We start from the raw sequence: 23,644 nt of genomic DNA, 5'->3' as shown, positions 1-23,644 counted from the left end.
TTCAGTTATATATTACAGCTCAGCGGCTACAGGTCCCGAGTCTTTATAATGTGTTCACTTTTCTTGATCCGTCTTTTGTTTTTACAGAAAGTTCATGTAAAAATGATAACCATCGTCTTGTTTAGGTTTTGAAAAACAAGTTCAACTTATGTGCTATTATTGCCACACAAGCGACATCTTTTTCGAAGAGGAGTGCATTTTACGCAATATCTGGCCTTGTCGACAAAATTGGCGATATAAAGGTAACGCATTTTAGTTGACTGCAAACTCGTTCGCAAACGCGTTCTCAGGGATGGCAAACTGCGTTTTTTGTTTTTAAAAGTCTCTGCTTGAAGTCATACAATTGAAAAGACTTTTTCCTATGTTGATGGAGCATGACGTTTCGTATCTATTGTGAAAGTTTGAGAAATTGTACTGTCAGCAATATTTTCAAAAGCTATTGCGCATGTAACCATTGAATATTTTATACAGTCTATGGATGTTTACAAAAAGTTTTGACGAAAAATCACATATTTTGTAAATTGCTTGTTCATGGTTATTTTATTGTCATATTTAATGAAACTTGTTGTCAAAGTTCTAGGAAATTTCATTATTTTCTTTTAGTTCGCACCAATAAAAATTAAATGCCAACGAAATAATTTCTTCCAAAATAAAACTCGAATTTTTTAAAGATCATTTGTATATAAAATTGTCGATTGCATTTCCTGTTATTTTCCTGGCAATGTTTTTTTCTTATTGTTGTACACTTTACAGTTAAAAGAACAATGTAAAGAAACTCTGATGGTTTTTGCTGAAAACCTTTCATTAAACTATGTTAGTTTAAAGGTACGTCTGTTGGAAACTCGCCACAATACAAGATATCAAACGCCATGATACGTTAGCCCGCCGCACACTAGTGAACTTGCCGTGCGTACTTGTTATTCGTGACAAGTACGATCGGATTAGTCACACAATTAGACATACAGATTATTCAAATATCAATAGGAAATTTTGTCGATCACACTTGTCACGAATAACAAGTACGCGCGGCAAGTTCACCCGTGTGCGGCGGGCTTAATGTTCTTGTTGTTGGCTATTTTCAATCATTCTCAGGTCTCCGCTTGTGCCAGCGAACAAAAGAATCCGAAGGTGTTAGCGGAAAGTCTTAATTGGTTGGGTGATGGAATTAAAGCGTTTGGTATGAAGTAAGTGTAGTGCGGTTTTTTATAAACTAAAGAAGGTGTAATGCAGTGAGATTTAAAGTTTTGGCGTAAGGTACAGCTGTAGGAGTTGTAGTTTTTGTGTAGAGGTATAGCTGTAGGAGTTATAGTTTTGGTGTAGAGGTATAGCTGTAGGAGTTATAGTTTTGGTGTAGAGGTATAGCTGTAGGAGTTATAGTTTTGGTGTAGAGGTATAGCTGTAGGAGTTATAGTTTTGGTGTAGAGGTATAGCTGTAGGAGTTTTAGTTTTGGTATAGAGGTATAGCTGTAGGAGTTATAGTTTTGGTGTAGAGGTATAGCTGTAGGAGTTATAGTTTTGAAGTAGAGGTATAGCTGTTGGAAAATAATTAAACTCGCCATTGTGTTCCAAGCAAGTACGGTGAATTGGGGCATTTACCCTCAAAAATTGATCAGTATGCACAAATTTTAATGTCAAATTCCTTGATCCACATCACTGGCTTAGCGACGTAGATAAAGTTCACAGAAAGTGAACATACACCAACACCATGAGAGATGAACCTCACAGACGATTTTATGTTAGGATAGTTGTTTATGAAATTGATTCGACGATGTACTTATGTTATAGAATTGACGTAAAACCTCACGTGACTTACATCAAACAAAGTCTCGGTCATACGAATCCGGTAAGTACAGGAAATTTTAACTCGCTTTTGAATTTTTCAACCCTCTGCATTAATTTTCAATCATTTTTAAGTCGCTCTTTATTGACTATTTTCTTATCATATTGGTATCATTATTAATCTTTTGCCATAAATATAATCTAGGCCGTACGGTCCGCTGCGATATCAACACTGGGCGTTATGTTTATGTACACTGGACCCAGTCTGCGCATGTTCTTCGAGAGCGAGAAGGCGACATTGCTGCAACAGATTGACGCTGAGTTTGAAAAGGTGTGTCTCGATTGCCTATTAAACCTGGTTTTGCGCATTTGATATACACGATAAGTTTTTTTAAAATAGGCATGTTTCGACATCTCATGATGCCATCTTCAGTATAAGTGAAATAATAAATAATACAAGGTTTATATAAAAGTAATATGAAAGTAATATAAACATAAGTAGTATAAGTTTATATGCGCAATAGCAATAGTTCTTCTACGAAATTATGGAAACCTGGTTTTATGATATTGCGTCATATAAGATGAGGTCAAATTGATTGTTTTGCTTAATTTTCATGGAAACTTAATGCATTGTGATCAGTGGCGGAGTGAATGAATGTTCACCTCATGTTACACGTTTGGAAATTACACGGCAGTTAACAAGCATGTAAAATCAATATGTGAAACATTTTATAGCTTATTAGCATTGAAAAGGCCGTGTTTTATTAAGTTTGCACTATCCTTGGAAGTTATAAACCCTTAAAAACAATATTTGTTTTATTGATGAGCGGATAAAGGAAAGAAGTGGAATTTAAAGTGAATAATTTGAAACCCGGGAGTACCGTTATATATTTGTAGATGTATATCGTCAACGTTAGTATAGTCCTGAGAAGGACTGTTGGTGTTGATGTTGACTGACGTTTCGACAACCTTAGCGTTAGTCATCTTGACTCTGAAGGACTCTACTAACCTTGGAGATCTACATCCACAAACATTTGAAGTAGAATTTATTACATTGTCAGTGGACACCAGCTCTCAAACATTGCTTTGAGTACGAACGAATTAAATTGTTTCAAAAACTTTAAAAAACTGAGCTTGAAGAGCATTGCTTCTTGCCGTATCGTCTGCGGCGTTTTTAAAATGAAATCAATCGTCTGTTTTTTTTAAATTCCCAAGGTAAAAGATGAGAAACCTCCAGCTCCAACGCGAGGTGCTGCTGCTAAAACAACTACCGCTGGACAGGACGACGATGAGTCTGGAACGGCTAATGATGACGATGACGCTGAAGCTCCCGTTGCAAACTTAGCTGATCTTATACCACGCACAGATATAAGGTATCGTGATTTTATCTTTTGTTTGGTACGCATTCGTCCTCAAAGTTGTTTGTATAGGCAAGTTTTGTTCTTATAATTCTTATGATTCTTTAAAATTTTTGTTTTTACGCTACACCGATGTCTCCATGTTAGAGAACGACCTGATATCATCGGTTATCGTCGTTGTCGTCGATTGTCGTCGACTATTAAGTCCGGGGTCAGTTGCACGAAGTCCATGTTGCTGTGTCAACAGGCCAGCGACTTTAAGAGTATCAAATGAAGGGAGAATACTATCGCAACTCAAATGAAACTATCTTAACTTTCGATTTAAGCGGGTTTTCTCTGTTAACATCCAGTTTAAATCGTTACTTTTTACGTTTGAAAAGGTTTTCCAAACAATCGAATGAAATACCTAAGATTGCCTTATTCACGACATTCAATTGACCAATAACAAATTATATTCGAGCTTTTACTCAAATATAGTGGATAATGAAAGTGTGCTGAACATAAAGTAGATATGAGTAGTAGTTGTCTGACGTAACGTGATCGTTGCGTCAGACTACTTGTAGTTTGTAGCAATGTGACATTGTGCTCAATGCTGGATAATATTTCAGTGCTCAGATCAAACCCGAGATGATTAACGAATTAAGTGACAAAAAATGGCAGACGAGAGGAGAAGCTTTGCAACAGGTGCGAACAACAGTTGTGGCAAACAATAAGTTTCTATAAAGAACGATGTTAATGTGCGAAAACTTAGGTGGCAACTGTAAAACTTGTGGGATAGCTTCTGGCCGTAATACAAAATTTTTATTAACTACTTTAAAATGAGACTTAACATAACCCATGTTTGTATTATTGCCAAAGGCTTTCTACTATTGGAGGTGTCGTGATGGTGTTTGGCTGTCAGTGTACATAAACTTTTGAGTTGGTGTTTGTAAACAAACACTCTACCGTCTAAAAATACAGTAATTGTAGTACAATTCCTGTAAAAAATGCACAAAAAGCATTTTTTTCATTAAATCAACATGCAAACAAAACATGTGCTTTCCTATCAATTAGAAATTGAACACATTAAGTGATAATTTGCCTCAAGAAAAATGCATGGTCATCTGTTTCATGTTTACATTTGGACGCCATTTTAATTTTGTATGCTTCCACTTCATGATAAATGAAATTGAATGGCAAACAATTCGAATGCCTTTGCACCAATGTACCTCTTTACTATTGAACAACTAATATACTTTTTTCATTTGTAAAATGTAGATCATATTATTTAATATAATTGCGAAAAAATATGTTAATTTAAGATGAAACAAACATTTTTTTCTATGTCTATTATACGAAGTACCAGCCGAAGTACCCTTCTCTAACACCGTTTCTATTTTCAAGGTTTCCAACATCTTGAATGAAGCCAAATTCATCACTCCAAACATTGGCGACCTGCCTGGAGCTTTGAAATCTCGTTTGTCTGATTCGAATAAAAATTTAGTAAGTTTCAAAACTGACTAGACATTAAAAACAACGAAGCCATAATCACCGTATAATAACACAGAAGGTCACTCCAGTGTGCACCGCGTCCTCACGGCCGCCATTATTCCAACTTGATTCCATCTACTGAAATAACAAGATGTCGTTTGTTCGAAATTAAATCGAAAATATTGTAATATAAGAAATGACGTCAGGTCATTTTAGGGGTTGGGAACAAGTAAAAAATCCTAAATATCTTGCTCGAGTAATGGCAGCCGAAAGCGCCGCGCAGCATGCGCGAGGACAAATTCATCAAAGGTTCCGACACGAGTGGCCTTTCTTTATATTCCATGATCTTTGCCATAATTCTATTTCATGTGTTATCATTGTAAAGGTTATAACAACATTAAATATCATATCATCTCTCGTGAAAGCAATGGGTCCAGGATCTGTGAAACATGTAAAATCATTAGTTCCTGCTGTTATTTCGACACTTGGTGATAGCAAGGTATAAACTCTTTCCATTGATGCATTTTATAGTCGATGCATGTTTACCATTTCAATCATCTACGGTTTTATCAGAGTACATTGCCCAGCGGTTTTCCGTTGCTTGTTGCCACCAATACTTGGTGATATATAGGAATACATAAACAGCTCGTTATAAATGTAAAATTACATACACGGCAACGCTGTTTATAAATTTTTCAACAAAATTTAAGGACATTGAGTATTACCGTTATAGTGATCAGATTTTTTGAGTTGAAAATTGTGATGTATTTTTGGTTCTATTTGACTATGACCTCCCATTTTGTTGCACCGTCATTTTCACTGACGCAATAATCTCTGTATCATATTATTCATAATCAGGACAAGCAGATAATTTTAATTAAAACAAAATTAAACAAATTCCGAAAACAGACATCTCATTTTCTTCATATTCAAGATGATACAAGAGTTTTAGACAACAGATTGTCTAATATTTCGTCTATTCCAATGACATCATCAGACTAATAGTTTACAATGCAGGCTGCGAAACTTTTATATATAATTATTTACGAGCGGAAGTGACAGTTACGTAATTAGAGAACTACAAGACTCAACAATTAGGGTCTTCTAGGGAATAAAGGCAAAATATTACACCATTTTTTGTTTAAAACTCTTGTATCATCTTGAATTTCAAGAAAACGAGATGTCTGTTTTCGGAATTCGTTTTTCGTGTAATAAAAATTGATGCCAAGTTTTAATTAGAGCTATAATGTTGGGCATTAATTTTTATTACACGAATTCGATTTCCGCTCGGCAAGTCTCTCGCTACTATTTTAAGGAATTCGTTTTATTTTGTTTCATATAGTTAGTATTACGTAGTTGCTTCTAATGTCGTCCACGTCATGGTTTGATCACATGACTCAAGCAAATCCGATATTTCACAACTCCTATGTAAATATTTTTGTATGTGTGTATTTCTCGAAAGCAAAAGATAGGAGCCGATTACATGGAGCAATTTCAGCCCGGGCTTAATTTCATCCTGGTTGGTTGGCCGGGCTGAAATTTTGTGTGATTATATGCTCGATTTCAGCTCCGTTTTTAGATCGGGCGGAAATTTACAAAGCTCGTCCGAAGCATGAACCCCAGATGTCATTTTAAAACCGCAATTACGCATGCGTGAATATTTTCAGCCCGGCCAACCGGGTTCAAACTCAGTCCGGGCTGAAATTGCTCCATGTAATCGGCCCCAAAAAATGAAATTTCCAGTGAAAATACTATATTCACTTTTCATACTTTATAAGTATTTTTAGTATTTTTTAATTTAAGTATTTTGAGAATTTCCTCTCCGTTATAGGTGCATATAGATACGTACATGATATTATGTTGCTCTACTATAATTTTAGCCGCAAGTTCGTGCTGCCGCCATTGCCTGCATGAACTCGTGGTTTGAGGAAATCGGATTGGCTCCTCTTGTCGAATCAGAAGTAATCAGCGGAGCTCTTGCGACAGACAATCCAAACATGAGGGCAGAGGTATGTTTTATTTGAATAAACGCCTATCATAGAGGTCCAAAAATGAAAATTTAAAAACTCGTTAGCTTTGTCTGATAAATATCGCTTACATAAAACATCAAGTATGTTGTTTTGTTTCATTCTACACCATTTATATTGAATACAAGATTTTTGAATATTTCGATGGAGAATAATTATAAAAATAACGCATGTTTCTGGTTATCATTGCGGTTCTTGTGATGTGATAATTGATTAGTTAACGCATCTACTAATATTTTTTAATCTCGTTGCGATTCCGATCTGGGCAATTTGCTTATCTTATCGATAGTAGTGTATAGAATGTATTTTCCCGTCATTTCAAGTTCATAATGCTGCGAAACATGAAAATTTAAACAACTTTTCATGAAACATTCCATATTTTATGACATGGCTATCACTGTTAAGGTAGTATGTGGGTGATTATGTCATCGTCAAGATCCGAGATTTTAACCAATGGGATTTGTATATTATTCCTGACCTTTAGGCGTATTTTCAATTTTATATACTTCGAAGGTTGCTAACATGTCAATAGAAACTTCATGTTAGATACTTTTTTGTTAGATGTTTGGTTGGCTCGAAGAGAAGTTACCTACGCAAAAGAAACTTCCAGCTGAAGTGAATTTGATCATTCCTATTTTGTACGCATGCTTGGAAAGTCGCAATGCTGACGTCAGAAAGAAAGCTCAAGGCGCATTGCCGGCTTTCATGAACATCGTCGGTTGGGACACGATGATGAAACAAACTGGCAAGCTTAAGGTATTAACCAGGTTTAGGTATGCTTACACGGCGTGACGCATTGAATCATGGGAATGTGGCGGGAATGTAAACACGGGCAACTGACGTTAACGTTAAAATGATAACAGTAGCGTAGCCAGCCCGACTTTTTACTCCAGCTGTACCGTGCTGTGTTCACTGACCGTAAGAACAAACCATTTCTAAAGAAATGAATTATGGTACAGTATCTTTAAGAATTTGCGCAGTGGAGTGAATTTGCAGTCTGGCTTCCATACGGAATGATGAGACTTGAAATAAACAATATCTTGCGTAGTATTTAAATTGCGTTCCACCATAAGCATTTCTGATAAAGTGCTATTTGTACTCATTACTGTTAGGGTATTTTTGATGTTCGTGTTTAACTTTACAACTGCTTCTGCCATATCTTGTTAAAGTGCACGAGTTCTCTAATTATCGACGTTTTGATTTGACGGATGTGAAGCAACTTTTTATTTGCTAAATTATTCATAAGCCTTTGTCACAATTTCAAACACTTGCGTTTTATTCGTGATTCGTTTCAGCCTGCGTCCAAATCAACGGTCATGGCAATTTTGGAAAAAAATCGTCCTCAAGTGACTTCAAAAGTTCAAATAATGCTGTTGCCGATAAATCTGCCACCCACAGCAAGCCAACGGAAAACCAAAAAGAAGGAAAAAGAACAACAAGAGAAAGCAGTTTCGGCAAGAAAGCCCGACGAAGGAGTTAAAAAATCTAAAACGAGTACTTCAAAAACTGCAGTGGCGAAGGTAGCGTTTTTAACGATATCATAAATTTGTTGTGGTTTGAGTTACGATATGTTTTTTTCAGTCGTAAAATGAATTTAATGCAAACTTTTTTGGAATATAGCTATCAGACATAACGTACTGTAAAAGGTTTGGTAGTTTAGCGCATGCGCGTAAACGCAAGGACATACATAGAAACGTCAAATGGTGTTGTTCATAACACAGCAGTAACCGTAATTCCTGAAAATTCTATTTTCGCACGTGCATAATGCATGGTCAACTACTCGCTATTTTCCATTTATCAAAATCAAAAACGGGCGATGATTTACTATGTTTTCACATATGATATCCCAATATGATTAGAATAATCCATTTTTCGCCGATGATGCCAGATGACTAATTTGCATACATTAAAGTGTTTATCTATCTTCAACTGCGTCTGTTCAGTTGTGTCCAGGCTTTCTGGTCTGTTTTGTGTTATGAATAGTCACGTGGTAGTCGTTTTCCTTACCTATAGTCTACTGGAAGTAAATCAAATGACTCTGATGACGATGGTCCCGTGTTGATGGCGAATCCAAATGGACGGGATAGCAGAATAAAGGCCGAAAAAGAACTTAAAGTGAGTGTACAACTGTTTTTGTGCCTCATTGTTGCCAGTGCACCTGAAGTAGAAATACTGAGATCTTAAAATGATCCTGTAAACAGTTTATGCCATTGTCGAAGAAAAGGGAGAAAAGTTTCATGATTTTTAGTCAATCTTCGTTACTTAAATATGACATAACCTCAATATTGTTAGTATTTAGTAATAGCATGTTTTCGAGTGCAACTTGGGAAAAACATGCACTATCAAGTTTTTCAAAGACCATCAAAATTACTTTGTCTGAAAGACGAAATTGCACGAGGAACTATGCTGTTACTTATTAATAATATACGTGAAAAATTTCTCAATTCTGTTCAATTTTAACATCAGCTATACGTACATTTCATCTGGCAAGTTATTAACATCGACCAGCTCGTATTTTTCCATTCCGTCTAATATATTTTTCACAACACCATAGCTTTTACACGTGCTGCCAAAAAAGGGTATCTACTTTTAACAGTGTCGTGTACTTTTGGCCGGAATGTCAACTGTGGACTCAGTCGCCAAAGAAAATCTACTTAAAACTTACGCCAGCCATTTTAATTGCTTTCGTTATTCAACATTATAATTTAACTTTCCCGCCTTTATAATGTTTTATTTTGATTGATTTTTATGATTACTTCTTTGTTTTACTAACCTATCAGGAGCACTTTTAAAAGGAATTTGCACTTGTATTTTCCAATTTTTGCACTGGTAAAAATTAGATTGTGTTGTATTCATCCAATAATATTTTAAAAATCATTTCACCGTGCAAATGACTATCATTGTTTTTGGTATTCTTTAATTTGATTGGTCCGTTTTGTTTCGTCACCAGGTTCTCAAATGGAATTTTGCTGCGCCACAAAGTGAGCATATTGAGCAACTCAAAGATCAAATGAGCAATTGTGTTGGCAAGGCGATGTTGGAGAATCTCTTTCACAAAGACTTCAAGTATCACGTCATCGCACTGACCGCATTGCTTAAGGTAAGTGGAGTGTTTTTAAGGCATGGATTGAGTCATTTTTGCTAATATGGTCCATTTGCCTTCTGACATAGTAAAATTCCATGGGGGAACTCAAATTAATATTCAAACTGGGATAAATGATTTCACGTTATATTACGACAGCGAGTTTGTCTATTTGTCAAAAAAAATAAACTGACTTAATAAATGTTTTCTTTAGCCCTTTACTCACCCGCTTGTATTCGTTAAATTATCAGCTGGCTATTCAAATAAACGTGTTTACAATAATAGGCAATAACTCCTGTATCGGATCCACCGATGAAGACAGAAACTCTTCAAAGTACAGATTTATTATTGAAATGGTGTTCGTTAAGATTCTTCGATACCAACACGACTGTTCTCATTAAGTGTCTGGAGTATCTTGAAGCTTTGTTTACAGTTTTGGCCAATGAAGAATTTAAAATGAACGAGTATGACGCTGCCAGCTTTTTGCCTTATTTAATTCAAAAGGTAAGAAAGATTATATTGTTTTGAAAAAAAGGACTTGATGAGCGCATTTTCGTCATTTATTCACTAAACTGGAACGTTAATTATATGCACTCAAGTAGTGGCGTATAATTAATTATATATTTATAATTATATACTTCAAGTAGAACTGTTTTGAAGCATGCCTTATTTGGTCGAACGTTAATTGTATGCACTCAAGTAGTGGCGTATAATTAATTATATATGTATAATTATATACTTCAAGTAGAACTCATTGAGTTCTATAATAACTGGAGCGGCTATCTCAAGCGCGGCCTTAGATATCTGATGACGCCAAAAAAAAATGGCGGATTTCGTCCGTTGCCGCTGAGATTTACCGAAATTGATCGCTTTTCCGAAAATTTCACAATTTCCCACTCCCTCCCGAGGAAAGAGTGAGGAAAATGTATGTGTGTATTTGGGATTCGGCAAGCAATTTTTTGATGAAAATCACCATAAAAACCTACAATTCGTAACAGCGAGTCAACTGTGGTTGTCAGTTATCTGCTCCTACGAGGATGCATTTATAACTATCGACGAAAGACCTATATGTCGGCTACACATGTATGAATGCATTTGTTGTATTGATATATGAATTGGGCAAAATGCAAATAATCATCAAAACACTTATACTTCCAATGGTGTTTATAATTCATTTGTAGTTTTAATACTTCTACCCTTCTTTTTCACTTTGTTTTGTTTTTCCTATATTTGCAAATAAGTACACAATTTGAATGATTAACGCAGTTTTCGCCTCAATAATAAATTTCATAAGCAGTTGGTAGTGCATTTTGTTCTCTGAGTATCCACATCTGGTGTTTTGTTCATACAAGAATGATGAAGTGCAAGTAGATATGTCATAGCAAGGCAATATAACCAAATGAATCAAATACCTATGGTGTACATTTATGCTAGAAGCTTAAAAGCTTTTTAGAAATTATAAAGTTATTGGATTATATTAACCATATATCATCAATCTCATGAAAAGAAATAAGAAGCAAAAATTTGTAGAAAGCTTTGAAAAGTGAAAAACTTTTCTTTTAGCAATAATGCATATGATAAATCTCCATTCTTACTACGTTAATAAGCTCAAACTGTTTCTTAAAGCAAAACTGTTATAATGAAATGTACAGTACAGTAACAAAGTTTCATCACTGAATCTTTAATGCTTCAGTGTAGTGCATTAGATATTAGTAACATTTATACAACACTCAACTAAAATATTTTGATAAAGATATGACATGATTTAAACATTAAGTTATATAAAACCCAATGGCTTATACAGTTTGATGCTTCACATCTGCATCAAGTCATCAATCTCAGTACAAATGTTTACATAGACACAAACTTTATGGCTTTCCCATTTTATACCTTTGTGAATTGACAATTCATTAAGCATCAAAACACACACAACCTTTCCATCTTTCTTTGGTTCATGAACTTTAACTTCAAAGCATTCAAGGCATCCTTAGTGAATCCATTGTCTCCATCCATAGAATTTGACCATGATCAAATTAAATAACTCTGGATAGGGCAGACAATAAATCAATTATCTTTACAGCATTATCATTTTTTTAAGACTCTGCCTGGTCAATAACATCTTCCAGTCATCATTACTCCTTGGTCTTCCCTGCATGTTGTCAGCAAATAGAACATAACAAGCTCTGCTTTAAATCATGGGTACTCTTGGGGCTGATCATTTCGTTTTGATATTTACTCACAGAGCAAAATGTGTGCAGGGTCTTTTTTGATTTACGGAAACTATTTTGCAAATAGATGGGTAAATTTACGACTTCATGCATTAACAAATGACAGAAAAGTATGCAGAATTTTATCAACAAAAACAGGAAAACATCAGTATATTTGGCGTTCAAGTCAGTCTTAAAAATACGATCTTTAATATGTATTTTGTGGCAAGTGCATGTATAATTGCTTTTCAGTTTTCAATCGTTGACGGACTAAAAACCAAGCAACTATCTCACCTGTGAAGCGATATGTTCCTTTTGTGGAAACTACGACATCCAACAATTGAACGATTGAAGTGTTGGCATTATGAAATGCCAAAAGATATCGTCACAGAATATGGAACTAACGATATCCATATTCTGTGATATCGTGTTTGTTTTGAAAAATCTTTATAATTTACTATAGACACCAGGGGAGGTCGAGAATATTATTTTTCTGCAAAGCGATCATTTCAGCGGAAATACGTCCGTTGGCCGCCATTTTTTTGGCGACCTCGCCCCAGTAAAGTTAGCCGCTCCAGTTATTATAGAACTCAATGGTAGAACTGTTTTGAAGCATGCCTTATTTGGTGGAACGTCAATTATATGCACTCAAGTAGTGGCGTATAATTAATTATATATTTATTATTATATACTTCAAGTAGAACTGTTTTGAAGCATGCCTTATTTGATGGGAAGATTATTTTTGGCACTTTCTACTAATTTATTTTGTTATCTTGTTTGAACTCACAAAAGCTACCATCATTTTCCTCTTAAAAAATTCTGTGGAAGTTAGGTTTGCGGTTGATTAATGCCGCTCTGTAATTTTGTTGACCAATTTAACTTGCATGCGAAGAAAATCGTTGAATTCAATTTGTACGTGATCAGGATATACTTTCTTTCAGCAGCAAAGTTATCGAACCTTCTGTTTGATAATCTCTCACTTTTTATAAGATTCAAGTCAATAATAAAGAAGCTCTTGAGAGATTGCCTTTTATTTGGCATAATACAGCCAATCCAATCAAATTCGGTCTTGCTTGATAATTTTGATCCGTTTCCATAGTTGCACAGTTGATTTGTCAAGAGCAAATTTACATATCTAAAATATTGGATAAAATTGTCCCATTTTTTAGTTTCAATGTGATTTCATTTGTAATCAACAGATAGGTGATCCAAAGGATGCCGTACGGAAGATGATCCGTGGCCTGCTGAAATGGGTGACAAAAATCTACCCGGCCAGTAAATTATTTAACTTCCTGGCGGATGGACTCAAGTCGAAGAACGCTAAAACACGCACGGAATGTTTAGGAGAGATTGCTTACTTAATTAGCGTATACGGTGAGAACGTGTGTCAGCCAAGTCCCGCGAAAGCGCTTCCCGCCATTGCTGCACAGATCGCTGACCGAGATAACAGCGTAAGGAATGCTGCACTCAATGCCATCGTCGAGGTTTACAATCTAGTTGGTGAAACAGTCTATAAATATATTGGAAGGGTGAGTGTAGTAATCATATATACAACACGATTGTCTTTCAACAGTTGGTTTGAAGTATACTGCCAATCACAGTTCTCTTTTCATTCCATCGAGATCATGATGCGGTATGTGCTGTTGATTACATACGTTCAATTTCCACGTCCTGTTACATCTTAATTATTCTTTTTGATATATGCGAACAGATATCTTTCCAGCAAATGATTAGTAAAAATCAGGGATCATCATCATATCTTTGTGGCTTCAAGAAAATTTAGTAATGCATAATTGTCGACAGTAAAATTTTCCCTCTTGCACAATAGAGGATTTATAGGGTCACATTTACTCCATAAAGTTTTTGAATTCGCTGTCACGTCTGTTTTGTACTGTGTTTTATAAACTTGAAGAACTAAGGTTTACGTTCTTCACATTGTGAGATTGAACGTTGATATTTTGATGTTCTGGTCTTTATGCAATTGTTATCGTAAAGCACGTTCGCAAACTATGTTTTATTAATCTTGTAACCTCTTTGAAAACTGTATTTTAAGTCGTCGCTTTGCTTTCCATCAATATTTCTCGTATGTAGTGCGCTTATAGGCTTTTTTCCAGAGGATTTTACCTATAAAATGAAAATGGTATTAAAAGAAAACTTATAAAACGGGGTGTTATGTTCTCCGTTCTAGATATCTGAGAAAGATCAAAGTTTGTTGGACGAGCGCATTCGTCGAGCGGGTAAATCCAAAACTGCTCTGACTGAACCGGCTAAAGCAACCAGTCAGTCAACAAAGAAAGCCAGTGAAACTGTCGCTACTGTTGAGAGACCATCAAAACCAGCTAATACAACTCAAAGCAAGTATGTAGTCCTGTCTTCCTAAAACTTAGCAAAGATATATGTTTCATTTGTTTGACCTCAAGTGACATGTTTGCAAGGGTTTAATCGAAATTATTTATTTTATTGTGAGTTATACCATAATGCAATGCGTGGCGCGATCTTTGTGATTGCAACCCAGAGTTTCTCATTAATAATTTTCTTTGAGATATTTTCATTTGATTTGGTTTCAAGTAAGATTAGCTCACTTGATGAGAGCTCAGTGTTTTCTTTGTTGATTAAAGTAGCTGTGTTACATTATGCAAATAATTAAAATTCGGTTTCGGTAGGGGGACTGGGTTGGACCTAGAATTCCCGAGGGTTAGGTATTACGTTAATCAAGCCCAGGTTTCGGTACTGCAACTGAATTTGTTTTAGTTCATTATTATTTCTATCTTATTTTGTGGTGGTGAAAAAAAAAATAGGTTGAACTTCGTTATTGTTTTGGTGGTGAAGCTCGTTCTAGCTTGAGGGTAATGTGTGGTTGCAAATAGGTTAAACTTCATTATTGTTGTGACGACATCTTTTTAGAGTATTTTCTTGTTTTAACATCTTGTGCTTCTTCAGTCCTTTTTTTTTGCATATGCATGAATTTAGAATAGAATAGGAATTTCCATTCAAACTCTGTTTGTTAAAAGTTATTTTAAACTCAGATTACTATAGTGCGCTAGCCTCATATCAAACAAGATGATGTTGGCTATTTTCAAACATCATTGTGTTTTTATGTGGTCTGTTATCGTGGATATAAAATCTTTTGAACATCGAAATGAATGATATTAGGTTGTTCTGTATAGTCAGAAACCTTCGAATTATTTCCATTAATGTTAGATCGACTTCAGCAAAAGTTGAGCCTGCTGTCCAACAGTACTTTTCATTGGATTTCGATCAAATCGAGACGAGATCAGGAAAATCAAGCAATGCGTTACCATCCTTAGTGACCAATGACGACGTAAACGATTTGTTAAATGAACCCGTACCTTCATTGCCTAGAATAACGAGGTAAGGGGGGAAATTTTTTGTGTTTGAAGTTCGTTTTGTACGTGAAGATAATCTTTCCAGCGGACCTTGTGTCAGGTAAAGACAGGCAGACTAGACCCATGGAATAGTCTTACACCCTGACACGCATGTGTTGTGTTTCCAGATTCTCTCGCGAGATAACAATTGATTGAAGTCGTGCATTTTTTTGCCGAGAAAATCACTGATAAAGAATCGGTGTTTATTTCAAAAAAATATGAAAAGAGATATTTTCTTTCGCTCCTCTTTCCATATTTGTGTTTACAGTTGATCATATTGACCGGAAAAACCAATTGTTTTCTTTTTTGCACTTACGTCACTACCGGTACACCTGTGTATCAGTCAGTCTTACTTGTTGAATATTTTTTCCGTTCAGTTTTCGCTGGTGAACGGTTTGAGTCGAGATAATCAAAGATAATCTGTTCTTTTCATGTTCCTTATACTATTCTTTTTTACTTAAATTTTCGTGTATGGATTTATAATAATGGATTTAGAGATTTCATTTATTGTAGATATAGCCACAGAAATGTAGTTATTCCAAGTAGCTATGTTTTAATATGTAAATAAAAAGTCACAGGATGTATTAATTTTATCTTTAGTACCGTCTCGTTAACGAATCCCTTCCTTTATGTACTTTCCATCTTGTATGGATTCACTTTTCTTGAACTTACTACAGGATTCAGCAAGTTCGCTTTTCTTGAACTTACTAAAGGATTCAGCGAATTCACTTTTCTTGAACTTACTACAGGATTCAGCAAATTCACTTTTCTTGAACTTACCACAGGATTCAGCAAGTTCACTTTTCTTGAACTCACTACAGGATTCAGCAAGTTCACTTTTTGAACTTACTACAGGATTCAGCAAGTTCACTTTTCTTGAACTTACTATAGGATTCAGCAAATTCACTTTTCTTGAACTTACGACAGGATTCAGCAAGTTCACTTTTCTTGAACTTACTAAAGGATTCAGCAAATTCACTTTTCTTGAACTTACTAAAGGATTCAGCAAATTCACTTTTCTTGAACTTACTAAAGGATTCAGCAAGTTCACTTTTCTTGAACTTACTAAAGGATTCAGCAAATTCACTTTTCTTGAACTTACTAAAGGATTCAGCAAATTCACTTTTCTTGAACTTACCACAGGATTCAGCAAGTTCACTTTTCTTGAACTTACTAAAGGATTCAGTAAGTTCACTTTTCTTGAACTCACTACAGGATTCAGTAAGTTCACTTTTCTTAAATACGACAGGATTTAGCAAGTTCACTTTTCTTGAATTTACTACAGGATTCAGCAAGTTCACTTTTCTTGAATTTACTACAGGATTCAGCAAGTTCACTTTTCTTGAATTTACTACAGGATTCAGTAAGTTCACTTTTCTTGAACTTACTAAAGGATTCAGCAAGTTCACTTTTCTTGAACTTACTAAAGGATTCAGCAAATTCACTTTTCTTGAACTTACTAAAGGATTCAGCAAATTCACTTTTCTTGAACTTACCACAGGATTCAGCAAGTTCACTTTTCTTGAACTTACTAAAGGATTCAGTAAGTTCACTTTTCTTGAACTTACTACAGGATTCAGTAAGTTAACTTTTCTTAAATACGACAGGATTTAGCAAGTTCACTTTTCTTGAATTTACTACAGGATTCAGTAAGTTCACTTTTCTTGAACTTACTACAGGATTCAGTAAGTTCACTTTTCTTAAATACGACAGGATTTAGCAAGTTCACTTTTCTTGAATTTACTACAGGATTCAGCAAGTTCACTTTTCTTGAATTTACTACAGGATTCAGTAAGTTCACTTTTCTTGAACTTACTACAGGATTCAGTAAGTTCACTTTTCTTAAATACGACAGGATTTAGCAAGTTCACTTTACTTGAATTTACTACAGGATTCAGCAAGTTCACTTTTCTTGAACTTACTACAGGATTCAGCAAGTTCCCTTTTCTTGAACTTACTAAAGGATTCAGCAAGTTCATTTTTCTTGAACTTACGACAGGATTTAGCAAGTTCACTTTTCTTGAATTTACTACAGGATTCAGCAAGTTCACTTTTCTTGAATTACTACAGATTCAGTAAGTTCACTTTTCTTGAACTTACTACAGGATTCAGGTTCACTTTCTTAAATACGACAGGATTTAGCAAGTTCACTTTTCTTGAATTTACTACAGGATTCAGCAAGTTCACTTTTCTTGAACTTACTACAGGATTCAGCAAGTTCCCTTTTCTTGAACTTACTAAAGGATTCAGCAAGTTCATTTTTCTTGAACTTACGACAGGATTTAGCAAGTTCACTTTTCTTGAATTTACTACAGGATTCAGCAAGTTCACTTTTCTTGAACTTACTAAAGGATTCAGCAAATTCACTTTTCTTGAACTTACGGATTCAGCAAGTTCACTTTTCTTGAACTTACGACAGGATTCAGCAAGTTCATTTTCTTGAACTTACGACAGGATTTAGCAAGTTCACTTTTCTTGAATTTACTACAGGATTCAGCAAGTTCACTTTTCTTGAACTTACTACAGGATTCAGAAAGTTCCCTTTTCTTGAACTTACTAAAGGATTCAGCAAATTCACTTTTCTTGAACTTACGACAGGATTTAGCAAGTTCACTTTTCTTGAATTTACTACAGGATTCAGCAAGTTCACTTTTCTTGAACTTACTACAGGATTCAGCAAGTTCACTTTTCTTGAACTTACTAAAGGATTCAGCAAATTCACTTTTCTTGAACTTACGACAGGATTCAGCAAGTTTCTTGAACTTACGACAGGATTTAGCAAGTTCACTTTTCTTGAATTTACTACAGGATTCAGCAAGTTCACTTTTCTTGAACTTACTACAGGATTCAGCAAGTTCCCTTTTCTTGAACTTACTAAAGGATTCAGCAAATTCACTTTTCTTGAACTTACGACAGGATTCAGCAAGTTCCCTTTTCTTGAACTTACGACAGGATTTAGCAAGTTCACTTTTCTTGAATTTACTACAGGATTCAGCAAGTTCACTTTTCTTGAACTTACTACGGGATTCAGCAAGTTCACTTTTCTTGAACTTATTACAGGATTCATCAAGTTCCCTTTTCTTGAACTTACTAAAGGATTCAGCAAATTCACTTTTCTTGAACTTACGACAGGATTCAGCAAGTTCACTTTTCTTGAACTTACGACAGGATTCAGCAAGTTCACTTTTCTTGAACTTACTAAAGGATTCAGCAAATTCACTTTTCTTGAACTTACGACAGGATTCAGCAAGTTCACTTTTCTTGAACTTACGACAGGATTCAGCAAGTTCATTTTCTTGAACTTACGACAGGATTCAGCAAGTTAACTTTTCTTGAATTTACCACAGGATTCAGCAAGTTAAAATTAATTTAAAGAATGAGTATCAGGGTCATGCTTTGCGCGCTTAGTGTTTATGTTTTCGTACGGGAACTTCCGTGCACTTAAGCAATCCGATGCGTATTCAGTAGAGGTTTTGTTTCGTTTATTGACTTATGTGATCATATTTATTTATAGGAAGCATTTATGGTTGATTGTTTGACTGTTGCTACGATATTCACGCCTTTTTTATATGCTGTACTTATGTAGTCAAATCAAACATATCATATCCGCCATTTTTGGGGTCTCTAAAAAATGGTCAACCAAGCGCGCAAAGCATGACCCTGATACTCATTCTTTAATATTTTTGTATGTTTTGTAGTTCATCGTCCAGTAGTCCAGGTCGTAAGATGTTCTCACCCAGCAGCTCTTCGGCGGCCGTTGATTATTGCGTATCTCAAATCGCGAGCAACGAAATCAAGTTGGCCATTACGGCTTTGAAAGAATTGGATGATCACTTCAAGGATAAGGGGTCAGCGGTGTGGTTAAAACATCTCAATCAGGTAGGTTTAGATCAAAAACTTGGGTCAGCGGTTTGATTGAAACCTTTCAATCATATTCTTAGCCCAATAAGGATATAAAGAAGAGTCCTCATGTCGAAATATTTGATGTTTTGTCCTCGCACATGGTGGCCGCCATTATTCCAGCAAGATGATTAAAGTTTTTGACTGTTGTCAAACCTTTAAAATGATGATTTTAAAGAACCAAGAGCATATTGCCTTGGATAGAAAAAATTTCACAGTTATTCGTACATCATATCAGCATTAAATTGTTAAAATCCCAGATAAGCTGTAATTTAGATTGCTCAAATCTAATCAGATGGGGGTTATAATTGGATCAATGATTAACTGTAAATTAGATTACTCTTTTGTATTTTTGCAAATTACATCCACGTTACATTAACTCAATGCTCTTGTATCCATCCGAACTGGGAATTCGATTCGTGACGTGTCCTGCACGAAGTTCTTGGAACCAATCAAATCGTTTCATTCGTGAGTGTCACTAATGATACATAAAATGAAACACGATTGACGCATGTGATATTGCATTGCCACGAACTTTCGTTGTGCCATTTGGCAACTATAACAATATGCAAACATAACCAAACACTGTTCTCAAGTAGCCCGAGTGAACGCCTTGTTCATCATTTATTTGATTTTCTTGCAGCTCTGTTGAGGACACTAGGAAAGAGTTCAAGGAGGGCTCTAGCCCCCCCCCTCTCCTCCTTCTATAATTTTGATAGATTAAAAATATTGTGCCAAGTCTCTCAAATCACACCTAATATTGAATAATAGCTATTTCAAACACTTCAGTACTGTAGACGTACCAGCACACGCATTAGACCTTCTTGGGTGTGTAGGATTATGTGTACGTAGCAATTCTTAAATTAGATTTCTGGAGATCGAATTTTAAAAGTGGAGCAATAGGTATGCTCTGGAATCTCCTTAGAAATCTCATGCCTTGAGGACGAGGCGCCTATTATTTCATAAGTGTTATCCGCTGATGCAGCTCGATTGCCGGCGTGCGTTTGCAGTAAGAGCTGCCCTCCATATGGTGACATCGTTTGAAGTCAGCAATTGCTTGAATTATTTCATGTTTTTTTTTAGTTCCTCATTGCTTGTATTCTTCAACAACGCATGATTCTATCTACTCACCTGTTATCGGATTCTCATCAAGAAGAAGACATAATAAACCTGTACAAAGCCATTTTTAGCTCCTACTTCACGCTGTTCGCCGATTCAACGCTTGCTCGGGCGATACCGAAAGAGATTCTGAAGGATCTTATTCACGTGATGATAACGACTTTGCTGGATCAGAACTTAATAAAGCTTTACGAAGGTCCCCAGGTCATCCGATGCGTGAATAAACTGATGCTTAACATTACCGAGAAACCAAATAGAAATTATATACTGGGGTAGGTTAAATTATCGCAAGGTCGTTACTAGGCAAGTGAGCAAGCAGTACACTACAGAGCGAGGCTGAACATACCATTCGAAGCTCGCTATTTATGATGATTATGTGCCTTCAAAACGCTTAATGCTTGCATTGTTAGATGTTGGGATGAGTTATTTTTGATAGGGCGGTTTCGTATTCGAACTTGACATCATGTTTGATGAAAACGTTGGTTTTGTGGGCCTACCAACCGTCTTTAGCGGAACATTGCAAAACTTTTTTTATTAATTTTTTTTTCGGTTTTAAACCCTTCTTTTTGTACAAAAGGAAACATACATCGATTGTTTCAACAAACTGAATGTAATGCCTTTCTTGAATTCAATATTCGAGATAATGTAGAGTGAAATTTGTAATTTATTTATTATTTTTACTTAAACAAAAAAGACTGTTTTGCTCGTCGAAGTTGAATCAAAACGAGTGATGTAGAAAAAGTATCTCAATTCCAAAGACTTCACCTGTTATTCAGAATTTGTTTTTGTCTTTTAGCTCCTTGATCAAATTGCTTCAAGACAGCGTTACGCATTATTCTAGCGCTCCGCAGTTCGTTGATCTCATAATGAAGGTTAGTCATTGCCATGTAACTCCATTGTACGGCATTGGCCATGTCATGGAGAAATATTTGTGTTGTCCAGTTAACACAGACTTACGTCATTGTACTTCATGCATGTACAATATACTCTAAGGGCACTCATTTTTCATTGTACATCAACCTATAAGCTCTTTTAGTTCACTCATATATACTACTTGTTTTCTTTACTGCTTGTGTCGGCAAACCTATGCTTGCAACTTGAACATGCAATTATTTGGTCAGCGTTCGCCACTAGTAAGCGCACATGCCACGAGTAGCATCTGTAGTGTGAAACAGTGTGAATGAAGAACTAGAGTGTTCTGAAACATTTCTATGTTTTAGTGTCTATGGCGTGTAACGCGAAAACTACCTGTTACTATACAAGATCTTGATTTAAGTCAAGCTTTACTAGACATTCATCTATTCGTTGAAGCACACCCTACTTCAACGTGGAAGCATCGTCCTGACGATACTCCATTGAAAACTATCAAAACCCTTCTGCATTCTTTGGTTCGAATAAAGGACAAGCAGGTATGTGACATCATTCTACGTTTTTTGGTTTAGAAAGTGAATTTTTTCCATACCGTTTTTCACTTACGTCATGTGTAACTGAACATAGTAGGATGTGTACGTTATATGTACGTGATATGAACGTGATATGTAAGTGATATGTACGTGATATGTACGTGATAACGATTTTATTTTGCCTTTGTACACCCGCATCTTCAGCGTAATTTTGATTGATAGCCCTTCTGTAACAACAATAGCATGACGTCATACCATTTCTTAAATCCTATTTTTTCTCGATTGTTTATGATTATGTATTATTTCAAATATTCAATATAGTTAACAATTGTCAACATGCATTTTTTCATTACTATAGCATTTCTCTAAGAAAGACCACCTACTGAAGCAATAACAATTTTATATAGGGGCTACATGTTTTCTCTACCCCCTCTATGTTTTTTGATCATACAAAGTACAAAGAGTAAAAGGCGATGAAGCTCTTAGTTCAGTTCACGGAAAGGCTTAATATTGTTTGTCCAATGATAGTTTTCGTTATTTTGCTTAGTATGAATTATGTAAGACGTTGAATTTTGATTTTGGTAATGAATTTTGTTCAGTTTCATCCATTGATTGCCGTTTTTGTTTCTTAGTTTGTAAAAATGCGGATACCGAAAATTTTCAGGACTAGCTGGTCCTGCAGTCCTATAGCTAAAATAATACTTTATAAGTGACGTAATTTTATCGTTTAGATTTTAGATCATATAAATTTGATAGAGAATTCGGAGCAAAGTGAGATTGTCCTGTACATACGTGCGACGTTAAAATCCAGTCCACCCAAACAACAGGTCAAGAAACAGACGTCAGTACAAGATGAAAAATCGTCACGTGAACTCACGCCGCAAACGGTAAGTGAAATTTGGCGCCATCCTTGGTTAGAATTTAAAAATGTGCGTCAAACAAGATGCATCGCGCGCTTTTGTTTATATTTACGTCGCTACTTTTGAGCTTGCTGCATACAAAATTCAATTTCGTCACTACGACTTCAAATTTAGCTATCTGAAAAGTTAGCAAAAACATAGATTAATTTATGTGACAGTGCTGTTGAATAATTCCATAATTTATAAGAAATGTGAGCAAAAAATAAAACATTAATTAGAAACTCTATTTTACATTAATTATCATCGTTTGTCTAAGTTGCATGTACAACTATAACATAATCCGCCATTTTGTCGACCCACAAAATCACCGTCACGCTGTTGTGAACGCGCAATGCATCTTGGTTGATACACATTCTTTACGTGTCATGTCGACGTTAGGTCATGTATAGTTTACGTCTTTCTTCTTGTTGAACTTATTTAAAAAGCAAATAATTAGTGTTTAGTGCTGGTGTCTGATTTACCAATGATGTTACTTGAGTAGATTTTCACTGAATATTAATGAATATTTAGCCTCCAGCCTCGTTTCATTTAGACCCGATTTTCATCCAACCATCCCACCTAAAGTTTAACCACATTTTTGAGCTCTCGTCTGCTTGCTAGTTAAGTTTAGAAAGCTCTCTGAAAGAATTTGAATGGCGTTTACTTCACTTATTAAATATAAAAATTCTATATGCTGTCTATACAGCTCAATTGTTTGTGAAGTAGCTAATCTTACTACTCTAAATCGAGCGATTTTTGAATAAAGAGCGCAGTTTTTATCATTTTTACATGTTGCTATAGTTTTATTCATTTTGTATGTTTTTCTTCTTAAAAGCCAATAACTCCGAAGATGAAAACACGCAAGCTTAGTCAGGATATACACGACTCTCTTGGTGATATTTTTAAGAAGATTGGGACCAAGGAGACTACGAAAGAGGTACTATAGGATGCGCCTAGTTTTTATAAATGAAATAACACATAATTTTGTTGCGAACTCTTTATATATACTAAATC

The 23,644-nt window shown here is 35.4% G+C and overlaps 1 protein-coding gene across 1 annotated transcript in view; it reads left to right on the top strand.

Annotated features, from left to right (window-relative positions):
- The window catches only part of LOC124455542 (cytoskeleton-associated protein 5-like), a 43,001-nt gene that overhangs the window by 15,946 nt on the left and 3,411 nt on the right, over nt 1-23,644 (top strand). The window contains 24 exon segments of the mRNA XM_047006179.1: nt 126-242; nt 754-825; nt 1,093-1,184; nt 1,786-1,843; nt 1,985-2,110; nt 2,995-3,152; nt 3,746-3,821; nt 4,521-4,619; nt 4,993-5,106; nt 6,488-6,616; nt 7,196-7,390; nt 7,930-8,154; nt 8,648-8,749; nt 9,585-9,734; nt 10,002-10,220; nt 13,123-13,452; nt 14,112-14,281; nt 15,125-15,295; nt 19,008-19,188; nt 20,293-20,600; nt 21,125-21,200; nt 21,549-21,737; nt 22,463-22,618; nt 23,466-23,567. Coding sequence (XP_046862135.1) covers nt 126-242; nt 754-825; nt 1,093-1,184; nt 1,786-1,843; nt 1,985-2,110; nt 2,995-3,152; nt 3,746-3,821; nt 4,521-4,619; nt 4,993-5,106; nt 6,488-6,616; nt 7,196-7,390; nt 7,930-8,154; nt 8,648-8,749; nt 9,585-9,734; nt 10,002-10,220; nt 13,123-13,452; nt 14,112-14,281; nt 15,125-15,295; nt 19,008-19,188; nt 20,293-20,600; nt 21,125-21,200; nt 21,549-21,737; nt 22,463-22,618; nt 23,466-23,567 — 3,615 coding nt within the window.

The sequence above is a fragment of the Xenia sp. Carnegie-2017 genome, unplaced genomic scaffold (genome assembly GCF_021976095.1).
Source record: "Xenia sp. Carnegie-2017 unplaced genomic scaffold, XeniaSp_v1 HiC_scaffold_4, whole genome shotgun sequence".
Taxonomy (NCBI): Eukaryota; Metazoa; Cnidaria; class Anthozoa; order Malacalcyonacea; family Xeniidae; genus Xenia; species Xenia sp. Carnegie-2017.
This window is presented reverse-complemented; position numbering and strand designations above follow the sequence as displayed.